The following is a 13,444-nucleotide window of genomic DNA, read 5'->3' on the forward strand; positions in this document are numbered from 1 at the left end:
TGTTAGCTATTATGCTCTGCAATCAAGGCCTTAATAACCGAGTATTTAGGAATTTCTCCTCGTCTTCTGCTGATGCTGCTTGTATCACACGATGGTTTATTCATTTGGACTTCTGCTACTGAATCAACTAGTTCCACCTTCATCTGGGGATGATTTTATAAAATTTGCTGAATCAACAGATTCCCCAGACTTTTTGGACTTGTGGAGTGTCCACCTGGTGAACATACGTGAATGAATTTCCTGTTATAAGCTTTACGAATGAGGCATCAATCTTCTTCAAGGTTCAACAATATTCAGAGAAAAGTGAGCACAGGGAACAATCTGGGAAGGAGACAGTTGAAGGGAGAAAGCCAGAGAATTTCAGCATTGGTGGGAACAAAGGGGAAAATGGGGGCATGTATTGTCTAGTGAGGAGGTGTCTAGTGATGAACTTAACTTTCCCAACATTAGATATGATGTTAGCTGTAGGTTTTCCACAGATGCACTTTATCAAATTAAGGTTTCTTCTATTCTTAGTTTCTTCAGAGCTTTAAGTCATGAATCAGAGTTGAATCCTGTCAAATGTCTGTCTGCATGTACTGAAGTGATCATGAAGGATTCCTTTATTTTGTTAACAGGATAGATTATAGTAATTGACTCTTCTGATTTTAAAATGACCCCGCATTCTGAGATAAACTACTTGGTCATAAGGTATTATGCTCTTTATTTATTGCTGGATTCAACTAGCTAATAGTTCAATAATTTTTGTGTCTATGTTCATGATATATATTGGAATGTCCACTTTCTTTCCTTGAAATGTCTTTGGCTAGTTTCGCTATTGGGGTAATACTTGTTCTCATTTTTTTTTTTTTAATTGGGGAAGTATTCCCTTTACCCCTATTTTCTGAAAATCTGTGTAGAATTAAAGCTTTTTATTCCTTGAGTTCTTTTGTATGAAAATTTCTGATATTTTCTTTAATATTAAAACTATTCACATTTTCTGTCTTGTGTCAGTTCTAGTAAGCTGTATTTTTCAAGAAATTTGATGACTTTAATTTATTGGTTTACATTTGTACATAACATTCCTTATTATCCTTTTAACGTCTGAAAGATCTAAATAACGTTCTTGATTTCATTCCTGATAGGGATAATCTGTCTTTTAGGTTTTTCCATCATTTTGCTAGAGCTTTAATTTTATTAATACTCTCAAAGACCAACTTTTGGCTTTGTTAACTGTATTACCTGTTTTCAATATCACTGATTTTTGCTCTTGCTTTTAATATTTCTTTGTTCTACTTACTTTGAATTTTATTGGCTCATTTTTTTCCCTCTAGTATGCTCTTTTAAAGCTATAAAAGTAAGGAAGGAAGTACAATTTTACTGATTTGGCCTTTTGTTAGTTTATTTCTCTGGATTATTACATAAAAAAAAATTTTTCTAAAAATTTTTTAGGTAAATATTTCCAGGATAATCAGTAAATTCTACCATGAAGAGAGTATGCATGTAAATATAAAAAATGATTATAAGAATATACAAAGCCTAGCTAGCATTCCTGTTATATAACCCTCGGCTTTTCATTCCATTCTGAGCTGGGTATGTGTTTATTCTAAAGATGCTTGAATTTTAAGAACTCTCAGTTCCTGTTTTGGATGCTATGTTGTAATTACCAGTGACTCATTCATCAAGTTTTTGGATATAAATGAAGGTGAGGTATGACTTCAGTTAATTTTAATGCTCTGACTACACTAACTGCATCACTGGTACACTGTAAAGATTAAATTTTCCTCCGTTATGAAGTATTTACATTTATGTAATAAGTCTTCTCTAGTTATTGCTCATACAAGCTTTTTATATTTATCTTTGGAGATCTATCTCCCCTTTAAATAATTCATTTTTGAGTTCTAGTTTTTAAATACTGAAAAGGGTAAATGCACACAGGTGGCGCAGTGGTAACGAAATCTGCCTGCCAGTGCAGGAGATGTGGGTTCAATCCCTGGGTCAGGAAGACCCCCTGGAGAAGGAAATCCCACAGACAGAGCCTGGTGGGCTACAGCCCATGGGGTCTCAAAGAATTAGACACGACTGAGTGAGCACACACGCACATACAATAGTACCAAAAATGATTTTCACATAAAACCTTTAAGAGTTCTTTTTAAAGGAATTATTGTACTATCAAGTGAAACTTTTTCAAACTCAATCCATCAAGATATTCCTACTTAAATATACATACAATCAAATGAATATTTGTGTATTTCAGAGATGATAAAATATTTTTGCTAATTTATCTCAAAACATAGATATCAGTGACCTTCTCAAATTAGGTCAGGTAGTAGAAAAAAAATCTAATGCTTTTTTTCTTGGTTGTGCTGGGCCTTCAGTGTTGCTTGGAATTGCTCCTGTTGCAGTGAGCAGGCTTCTCATTGCAGTGGCTTCTCTTGTTGTGGAGCATGGGCTCTAAGTGCATGGGCTTTAGTAGCTGCAGCACAGGAGCTCATTAGTGGTGGCTCACAGGCTCTAGAGCGTGCAGGCTCAGCAGTTGTGGCTCATGGATTAGATGCTCCAAGGTATGTGGAATCTTCCCAGACCAAGTATCGAACCTGTGTCCCCTGCACTGGCAGGCAAGATTCTTATCCATTGTACCACCAGGCAAGTCCTCTAATACATTTTTTCTTTTAGCATAAGGTTAGGTTGGAAGAAAAGGCTTTTGATTTTAAAGGCCAAATGGAAAGCTATTTTATTTCGTGAGCCAAGAGAGGATACACTTCAGTGGGATGAAAAGTGTACCTACCAAGATGACTTTTGCTTCTAACAATTTTATCTTTTTTTTAAAAAAGGTAAAAATTTAGAAATCATATATCATTTCATAATCTTATTTTTAAGAAATCCAACATTTTGGCATAAGACAAATGTATACAATTAAAGAGTTGACTCATTGGAAAAGACTCTGATGCTGGGAGGGATTGGGGGCAGGAGGAGAAGGGGACGACAGAGGATGAGATGGCTGGATGGCATCACTGACTCGATGGACTTGAGTTTGAGTGAACTCTGGGAGTTGGTGATGGATAGGGAGGCCTGGCGTGCTGCAATTCATGGAGTCACAAAGAGTCGGACACGACTGAGCAACTGAACTGAACTGAACTGAAACTCTTCAAAACACAGTATGGCATATATTATTTTTCCACAGGGCATCAGATACTAATAGATATAGACCACTTTGTTAAATAACAAAAATCATATGAAAATCAACACAGTACTTCATTTATTTACTGTATAAGTCTGGCAAACAGCACAAAAATTCAGCAACATTTCAAACATGTAAAAAAGTCAAATGTTGAACAGTACTGAAAAAATTTTTTTACATAATTAGTAATAATGAGTACACATGTAGAGTTCTGCAAAGCTAGCAAATTCCAAGGGTGCTTGGCTTCTGAACATACACCACAAAAACACATACACAAAAGCAATATAATTTATCTTTATAAAAATTACAGCCAAGCAATAAAAAAGGATGATAATAATGAAGATACTAATACATATGTTCACTACATATATCTTATACATTGAAATGCTACATCTTGTACCCTGAAATGTCATGTATAGAGAGCCAAGCAGAGTAAATTTAGGCTCATCACTGAGGTTAAGAATTATTTAAGAATTTAATGCTTATATATGTAACATACTCAAAACTTTCTATGTAGCAATTCCTAGATTATAACAATGTATTCCACTGAGAAGTTGAGTCTTCTTTGTTGGCAGTATAAAATTTTTGACCACATCAAAATTCTGGTAAAACACACACTGAAGGCATTGTCTAGTGTATTAATGTTCATGGGCATTAATGAACGTAGGAGAAATTCTTAGATTTCACACTAAATTTCAGCTGAGCTTTGTCAAACCAAACAGCTCAACTGTAAGGCAAGAAAAATTAACCCTCTCTGATAGATTAGTGGGCCTTACCACATAAAGATAAGAATTCAGTCTTAGGGAAAGACTCCCTACATAAGCAAATATGAAACAGTGGGCACTGAAATGAACTTCTAGAAATGATCTAACATCTTGATACTCAGACACTGGTTCAGAAGCAACAATCTGTTGGTATATTTTATCTAATTAACATTTTACAATCAGCACCAGTCCCCAAAACCTCAAATTATAATATTTAATCTTCATTAAAATACATCCTTTTGTGCTATATTAATATAACTATTAATATAATCAAATTAAGGAAAGTCGAACTTAACGCAACTTACTATATATTTTTGTGTATGCAGGGTAACAATCTTTTTATTTACTTGTGCTTCTGTTTTGGGGTACTTTGATTGAAGAGAAATTCATTTCACAGGATTACATCTTGCTAAAGCATTCTTTAGCATTGGTCCAAACTTGAATTCCCTTTTAAAACAAACAAACAGAAAAAAAAAAAAAAAGCCCCCAAAACCTTAAAATGTAATTTTGGAAGGATTTTGAAAGCCCAAGTACTTGGCTTACTGGTATGTTAGATTTCACCTTTCGGAATAATCAATAACTCCAACAAACAGAATACTTTTTCTGGCAATGGCTAATGTAAGTCAAAGTGAAATACTTCTGAAAAAAGTAATAGAATCATTGTATGAGCCTATCTTCAAAAAAGAGACAGAATTCCTACTTCTTTCTGAAAGACTCATTTACTCCTATCATATACTCATATCATTTCTACTTATAAAACAAGTTTTACAATATCTGAAATGAAAAACTTGATTAGTCTAACAATTAAATATAATTTAATGAACTATTAATTAACCTAATAACCAATATTTTGATAAAAAGTTATAAACTCCCTCTCAATGGTTACAGCAGGCTACTTAGCAAAAACTAACACGTTATTATATACCTAATAGGCTTAAACAAAAACACATGTTTGTAAAAAATGTAACAGTAAAATCTATAAAGTGGTAGAAGGTATGTTTTCAACAAACAAGATATATACATATATATCTCTTGTTTATATATATATATTCTCTAATAACTTCTAATTTATGAAGAATATTTTAATACTTATACATTAAAGTTTATCAATATTTACTGAGGCTTTGAACAATAGGAAAAAAATCAATCTTTTTAGCTTTTTTTCCTCCCTGATGGAGCACAAAAGAAAAACAAAACCGCACAATCCTTTAAAACGTCCCAGATTGCCTTACTAAATGATTTACTGAGATAAAGCATGCTGAATCGCTCAATAAAGTGAGAAGCACTAGAGAAAGGTAAGGCACCAGTACTGACTGGTAAACACAGGCAGCACTGGGGCTATGAAAATGAGGTTAAGGAAGATTATACATGTTGTTCTTACAACATCGTTTTAGAAAAATTTCCATCACTGCCAAAACACTTATTTTAACCAGAATAAGCTTCAGTGTTCATACCTTATATGATAGGTGTAAGTGACATGTTTATTAATACGCACTTTCATGTGTATCTTTTCAAACTCATTTGTATACATCCAATCATTTAAAAAATACACACTTTCCTCTTCCCCACAAAAACAGGATTGCATTATACGCACTAGTGTGTAGCTTGTTTTCTCATCTGCCGTCCTATTAGGACATCTTATTAGGACAGTGCATGTGAGATCCATCTTATTAGGACAGTGCATGTGAGATCCATCTTGTCTTTTCTAACAATGAATACTCCATTAGCTACTACTTTATCCAGGCCCTAACGTTTAGACCATTTTCCAATGAAAGTATGTATCGCTATTAGGAATGGTATTTTACTGCCCTGTTCAAGAATATCACATAACCATATAATGCTTTTAGTACATATTTTCAAATACAAGTAATAAATAGGGCATACAAATTTGAAACTTCAGATGAGTGGAGACTTGGTAATTAAGATTCTGATTATGACATTTCTTTCAAAATTAAGTAGAGAAACTGGGAAACATTCTGGAAAAGAATGGACTTTAAAAATGAAAATGATATATACTTTGTTCCAAATAAGAAACTGATTTTAAAGAAATTTGCCAGCACTTCTGAATATACTGGTACCTTCACTGAAACCAAAACCTACCTTTTTGCACATACTGATCTGCATGACTGCGTAGCTTATGAGGGCCTCCTTTAAATCATGGTTCTTTTGTTCTTTGAAGCGTTCAATATCAGCCCAAGCATTTCTGACAAACTCTCTGAAATAAAGGGTATAGTCATCATTATTATTCGTATTTAAATTAAGTAAACTATATATTAATTCAAATAAACACTTCTCATCTGAGTTGGGTTTTTGTCTATAAAGTGAGAGAAAAAGCAGACAGTCATACACTCTTCTATAATTTAATAGTCTCTTTTACCACAAATTCCAGCTTCAAATTATTCCTATAAAAAAGATGTAAATGGCTCCTTGAACCAACTTATAAGCCAACAGATGCCACATGAACTTACCTGCCTGGAGTCACTGCAGAACACACAGTCTTTTCAACAAGATGGATTACGTATTACATTTATCATGTATTTACTTTAAATGACAACTAAAGTTTTAAAAATTCTGAGAGCCACTTGTCTTTTTAACTCTGTTCTTGAGTTTACTTTGACTTACTTGACACCAGCAGTTTCAAAAATTAACAAAACCACCTCCAAATCAGTGAAACTCTTGGTCTGCCTTGATTTACTCAACAACTATCAGACAAAAACAACATGAAAAATGGGCCCATAAGTAATGGCAGATCTCTGAGAACTGAATTTCTAAAAATATTTATGGAATAATTATATTCTAAGCCATATGCAAGGTGCTGGGACACAAAGATGAAGAAGACACAATCACTGACTTTGAAGGGTTCGTATAGCCAGAGACAGTCACACTGTACAAACTGCCACGGGATAAGGGTATGAACCAAGTGCTGTGACAGCCTGTGAGAAGGCTTAACAAAGGAAGCAGTTCAAGAGCTGGGCATTGCAGAATGATCAGGCTTTTAACTGACAGAAAAGAGCAGAGGAAATATGCAAAGGATAGAAATCATGTAAAGTGCAAAAAAATAATATTATGAAGTTTAAACACTTCCTTCTTCCTCTTTCCCCCAACACTAACACAAATGCTTCTATGTAACATGATTTTTGATTACTCAAGTTTCTTAGGAATATTCAATCACTGTATTTTAGAAGATGAGGCTACATCCAGGGACACTGATGAAGCTAGGAATGGTTATAAGCCACCTGCCACAGAGCCTATAAGTCTAGCCATGTTAAACACCCCAGCATTTTTACCTGCCTTCCAGATTTTTAGACTTAAGTTGTTGTTCTCCTTCCTTTATTTGTTCTTCTAGCATCTTTATTCTGGCTTCTCTCTGCTCTGGAGTTTCTTGACCGAAGAGCTTGGTAGTCATTCCCTTCAAAGAAAATGTTCTCACAGTCTAAGATGAAACAGAAACAGATGAATGGATAAATAACATCTGTACACTGAATATTTTTCAGTCTTAAAAAGGAAGAAAATTCTGACACACGATCCAATATGGATGAACCTTGAGGACACTGTGCTAAGTAAAATAAGCCAGTCACAAAAAGACAAATACAGTACAAGTCTTCTTACATGAAATATCCAGAGTAGTGTAACTTACAGAGACAGAAAGTGGAATGGTGACTGCCAAGGGCTAGGTAAAGAGGGAAATTAATAGTTGATATTTAGTAAGTATAGAGTTTCAATTTTGCAAGATGAAGAGTTCTGCAGGTTGGCTGCACAACCATATGAATGAACTTACTACTACTGAACTTGAAAAATGGTTAAAATAATAAATGCTATGTTCTGTATATTTTATCACAATTTTTTTTTTAAAGAGGAAATAGCCATTTCCCCCTAACTCAGACAGAAGACCACAAACCATACAACCAGGGGGCTACTATTAAGGCTTATGATACTAGAGATGCTGAAGAATCGAAAAAGGAAAAATTTTAACTGAGCTTCTTCATCATATGGAAAACTTCCAGGTGAAATACTAGGCAAGTTATTTATGTCAGGAGTCATATTCTTTCAATTACTCTGTGATCATAAAAAATGGATAAAATTCAACAGGCAACAATGAAAATAAACCAAACTGAAAAAACCATTTAAAATCTGCATAACTCACACTAAAACTTGGTTATCTATTAATAAAACAGAATGCCTACACCCAAGCCTCAAACTTCACCATCTCCTCACTCTCTGGAGTTTACTGAAGAAAATGCTTTTCCCTGCACATGCAGGAGTAGAGGACCAAGCTCCCTGAAAATGGACTGGAAATTTCCCCTGGATTTTAAAAATAAATCAAGCCAGTGCGTACCTGCTTCATGGTGAAAGGTCTTTCCCCACCTATCTTTATGTGGGTAACCCACAAGCACTTTTAAAAGTACAGGACTTGTTAACTATGAGATGACTTATAAGCAGTGGCACTGTCACGGCCTCATTACTTCCAGATTGTGTGCCCTCACCACGACAGCTTATTTATTCCAATGAAACAGCTGGACAGTAGAAAGCTGATTATAAAAATGATCTAAGTCTAATACAGTAAGATACAAAATTTTGTTCACAAGTACTCACTGTAAGGATTCAAGAATAAAGTACACAAAAAGCTCTCTGTTAGGAGAGAGGCAATGATTCTAACAGGGCAAGTTAACTAAAATTTCTATAATGTAAGTGATAAAATTAAATCTTGCAAAGGTCATTATTTCAATCCCAAAGAATAATTTTTTTTTCACTTAGACTTAATCAGAAAAGAGATGGTTCTTATTATACAGTGCAATTTGGCAAAATTTCTTATAACACTATATATGTTTTAATGGCTTACATTTTTTTTAAGACTTAATTTTTTAATTTAATTTTTGGCCACCACCATGCAGCATGTGGGACCTTAGTTCCCTGACCAGGGATTGAACTCGTGCTCCCTGCAATGAAAGCACGTAGTCTTAACCACTGGACCATCAGGGAAGCCCCTAGTGGCTTATATCTTTTTATGTCAAGATCACAACCAAAAGAATTATACAGTTGTCCACAAATTACTCCCCTTGAAAAGCTACAGGCATCCTGCAGCCCATTTCACTTAAGGGTCATTATAATACCAAAGACCCAAACAGAAAACAGCTCACCCCAGTTGCCAGTTCCTCACACTGCTGCTTCTTGGATGCTAGGTCCTGAGCAGCCATCTCCAAGTCATACTGCATAAGTTCATGTTTCCTGCACACAGCCCTAGGAGAAAAAAAGTGCTGCCATTTAATTTTTGTGGCCTCTCTAATTATTAACATGTTAAATTTTTCCTCAGCGGGTATAGTGGAGGCATTCATATCTTACTATGGTCAGAACTTTTATATCTAGAAATTTTAAGCTTACAATGTAGTACCCCAATATTAAAAATTTAATCTAGCAGAACCTAAGCATAAATACTTTATATTTTAAATCAAAAAAGGTTGTTTTCCAGATACTTGCAAAAGTTTTTTCAATAAACATACTGTTATCACATACATTTTTTAAAAAAGCTTTTTTTGTACAGCACTGGAATTAATGCTATAATCTCACATAACAACTATTATTTAAAAAGATTATCTCAAAATTTTCTACTTAGAAATGTCTATTAGTTTTTATTATCATAAAAGTAATCCATGCTTACTAAAAAAAAAAAGATTCTAATACAGGAATGTACTAAATAAGTTTTAAAAACACTTTCTTCTCCATAGTTCTACAATCCAGACACAATTCATATTAATAGATGGTATATATTGTTCTAGACTTTAGCTAGGCATTTCTGAACTATATACCAAAGACACGTTTCTTTATCAATATACATTCATCTTTTCTATAATCTTTAAGAGTTGCAAAGAGTTCCATTGTGTTGAGCAACCTTCCTTTGGTAAGTTACTTGAAAAAGCTTGGTGTGACCTCTACTACTCAAAGCTCTAGAAGGAAAAATGCTAACAATGTGATGTTTTCATCCCAGCTACTGAACAGCCAAAGGAATACTGCTCTTCTGTTTTATTAACAGAATTCTTATACTGATTTTAAAAGTGACAGGAAAATGATTCATTTTTCTAAACTGGAATATCTCCCAGAGAATTCTGCTTGGCCCTGTAGGAGATACCATAAAAACAGAAGACAAAGTCCTAACATTAAGAAATTTTACAACCTTACTAAGGAGATAAAATATGCAGGTATGGAAAATCACAGAATTTAAAGGTAATACACAATTTAATGACAGATCATAACAACACACACTCAATGTGTACTCTGCTTCCAATCTCCAAGAAAAAAGCAGAAACAACAACATACAGACAGACTTGAAGTCAGAGACTAAAAGGTTTTATCAATATAATGTTTCAAATATAGTGGAAGTGTTAGTCGCTTAGTCATGTCCGACTCTTTGTGACCCCATGGACTGTAGCCCTCCAGGCTCCTCTGTCCATGGGATTCTCCAGGGAAGAATACTGGTAGGTTGCCATTTCCTTCTACAGGGTATCTTTCCAACCCAGAGATCAAACCCAGGTCTCCTGCATTGCAGGCAGACTCTTTACCATCTGAGCCACCAGGGATCAGGGTCGTCTTAAATTCCTATGTCTAGCACTCTGCAACAGATAGGAATACAGTGAGATCTCATTCAATATCTAGGGGAAGGGATTCATTTAAAAATCATCTTATTCTCTTTATTTTAGAGTAACAGATGAAGAGAGTGTTGACCAGCCATAGTACTGCATCTGGAACATGTATTATACTTACCGCAATGCTTCTGCATAAAAAAGATACTCCTTTAACTGATCTGCATAATGTTCTTCATCTTCCAAAATATCATCAATAGAAGATGCATACCTGTTTAAAAAATAACGTATATAGTGACTCTTATCAAGACACAAAATATTAATATTCTAAAGGGCTATTCAAAGCATGGTCCACTGACCACTTGCTACCCATGAATGACTGACCAAAATACAGACAATGAGAATAAGTTTGTGTCTGTTAATCCCACACTCCTAATTTATCCCACCCCCAAAGAGCAATCCTTAATTACCATGACAATTCTACTGAATTTTACCAAAATGTGTTTAGCAAGGTCTTGGATATAAAAAAAACAAACAAAAAAATGGTCCTTCTTAAGGTAGCTTAATAAGCACTGTAGTATCTTTTGTTAAATATAGCACAGTGCCCCAGTATAGCACAGGGCACTATATTTAGTATCTTGTAATAACCTATAATGGAAAATTTGAAAGAAATAAATATATAACTGAATCATTTTGCTCTATACCTGAAACTAACATAGTATTGCAAATCAACTACATAAAGTATAAAAATATACTTTATGCCTCCAAGCCTGCTTCATGTAGTTAAGTAAACAAGTTTACTGAATTAAAAAATAAACAAAAAATCTAAGTTACTGCTCACTGAAAAGGGATGTGCTTATAGTATTTATGAAAGTAGGCAAAATACATATTCTGTAAATATAAATTTACATTTGTGAGAGTGTGGACTTTGTCCTATGTGACTGAAAAATGGCTTGAGAATCATTGTTAAGAGTAGGAAAAACTCTGTAGTTCATAAATCTACGATTCTGGAAAAGTTAATGTTAAGAAAACAAAAAAGGTAAGTGGCTGCTTGGTTGAAGATTGGAAACACAGTGTGGAGAAAGGGGTAAGTGGTAAAGATGTTTTAGGTATTAGTACTAAAATTAATTTTATTTAACGTTTACATAAACCAAGTGAAGGGATAATCCCAAATTCCTGCAAATACTGAGACTGTCCTGTCAACAGAATGCATGAAGACAACAAAATAGTTGAAAAGCAGCTGGTCAGCTTAAATAATCCAAAGAAAAATGATATTTAAATAAAATAATATTTTTGTCTTTTTATTGGTCAGTTGTAGGAGCTCTTTATATATTTGGGTTGGAAATGTTTACTCCCGGTCTGTGGCTTGCCTCTTCACCATCTTAATGGGGTGTGTTTTTTCGTGTGTGGTAAAACGTAACGTAAAATTCACCTTTTTAACAATTTATTGGTGTATACAGTTCAGTGGCTTCAAGTACTTTCATGGTGTTGTGCAACCATTACCACCATTCATCTCCAGAACTTATCTTCCCCAACTGACTCTGTACTCCTACATTCCTTCCACTTACAAAGGAAATCTTTTGATAAGCTAAATTTTTAAATTTTTTTTGGTTTTTGGCACAGCATGTTAGGTAGTAGTTCCCTACCGAGGGCTCAAACCAATGCTCCCTGCAATGCAAGCATGGCATCTTTACTGCTGGACCACCAGGGAGATCCCAAAATTTCTAATTTTGAAGAACAATTTATCATTTTTAAAATACTTTTTTTCCTTTCATGTCCTTTAAAAAAAATCTTTTGCTTACTCGAAGGCTGCTAAAATATTCTATTTCCTACTAAAAGCTATAGTTTAAGGTTTTATATTGATGTATGTCATCCAAACTGAATTAGCTTTTATGTACGATGTGAGATATGGCTCAAGGTTCCTTTTTTTTTTAATGATTCACTTTTTTTAAAAATTACTTATTTTCCACAGAAAAAATAAAATTTATACAGAAAAAATCCTGTTAACTGCAAATAAAGACAGTTTTCCATCTTCCTTTCTATGCTGGGTCTTTGTTGCTGCATGGGCTTTTCTCTAGTTGCAGAGAGCAGGGGCTACTCTCTAGTGGCAGTGCATGGGCTTCCCATTGCAGTGGCCTCTCTTGTTGCAGAGCATATGCTGGGCTCTAGGGAATGCACATTTTGGGAGCTGCAGTACGTCAGCTAAGAAGTTGCGGCTCCTGGGCTCTAGAGCACAGGCTCAATAGTTGTGGCACAGGGGCTTAGCTGCCGTATGGCATGTGGGCTATTCCAGGAGCAGGAATTGAACCTGTGGCTCCTACACTGTCAGGAGGATTCTCTACTACTGGGCCAAAAGGGAAGTCCTCAAGGTTCAGGAGGTTTTTTCCCATGAAGATATCCAGTTATTCCAGAACCATTTCTTGAAATGAGCTATGTAAATGTGCATCTATTTCTGAATTCTATCCTATTCCATGGATCTATCTCAATATCTCCTGATAACTGTAGCTCTATAGTAAGTCTTGAAATCAGGTAATATGTTCAACTTTGTCCTTTTTTTCAAGATTGTTCTGACTACTTCATGTTCTTTGAATTTCTATATACATTTTTGAATCAGCTTATCAATTTCTATTAAAAATCTCGAGGTTTGATTGGGACTGTCATTTAGGAAGAATGCTCATATTAACACTACTGAGTCTTCCAAGCTATGAACATGGTTTAATCTCACCTTTTATTTAGGTACTTAGTTTCTCTTAGCAATGTTTATATATAAAGTTTTCAGTGTAGAGGTCTTTCACACTATTATAAACAGCATTTTCAAGCTTTTATTTTCTAATTTTACTAGTATGAAAAAATGGTTTTTTTATATATGCATTATGTATCATGCATTCTCATTAAACTCAATTGTTAGTTCTATAGTATTTTTGGCTGATTCTTTATTTTCTACA

At 34.5% G+C, this 13,444-nt stretch overlaps 1 protein-coding gene across 2 annotated transcripts in view; it reads right to left on the bottom strand.

Annotated features, from left to right (window-relative positions):
- Nucleotides 1–3,215: 3,215 nt before the first annotated feature.
- Nucleotides 3,216–13,444, bottom strand: part of SNX4 (sorting nexin 4) — a 52,976-nt gene continuing 42,747 nt past the window's right edge. For both annotated transcript variants that reach the window (XM_027536609.1, XM_027536618.1), the window contains exons 10-14: nucleotides 10,681–10,770; nucleotides 9,063–9,162; nucleotides 7,212–7,357; nucleotides 6,025–6,139; nucleotides 3,216–4,371 (exon numbers count right to left, since the gene is read on the bottom strand). In XM_027536609.1, coding sequence (XP_027392410.1) covers nucleotides 4,324–4,371; nucleotides 6,025–6,139; nucleotides 7,212–7,357; nucleotides 9,063–9,162; nucleotides 10,681–10,770 — 499 coding nt within the window. In that variant the 3' untranslated portion in view covers nucleotides 3,216–4,323. The remainder of the gene's footprint in view (nucleotides 4,372–6,024; nucleotides 6,140–7,211; nucleotides 7,358–9,062; nucleotides 9,163–10,680; nucleotides 10,771–13,444) is intronic.

This window comes from Bos indicus x Bos taurus, chromosome 1, assembly GCF_003369695.1.
Source record: "Bos indicus x Bos taurus breed Angus x Brahman F1 hybrid chromosome 1, Bos_hybrid_MaternalHap_v2.0, whole genome shotgun sequence".
Classification (NCBI taxonomy): Eukaryota; Metazoa; Chordata; class Mammalia; order Artiodactyla; family Bovidae; genus Bos; species Bos indicus x Bos taurus.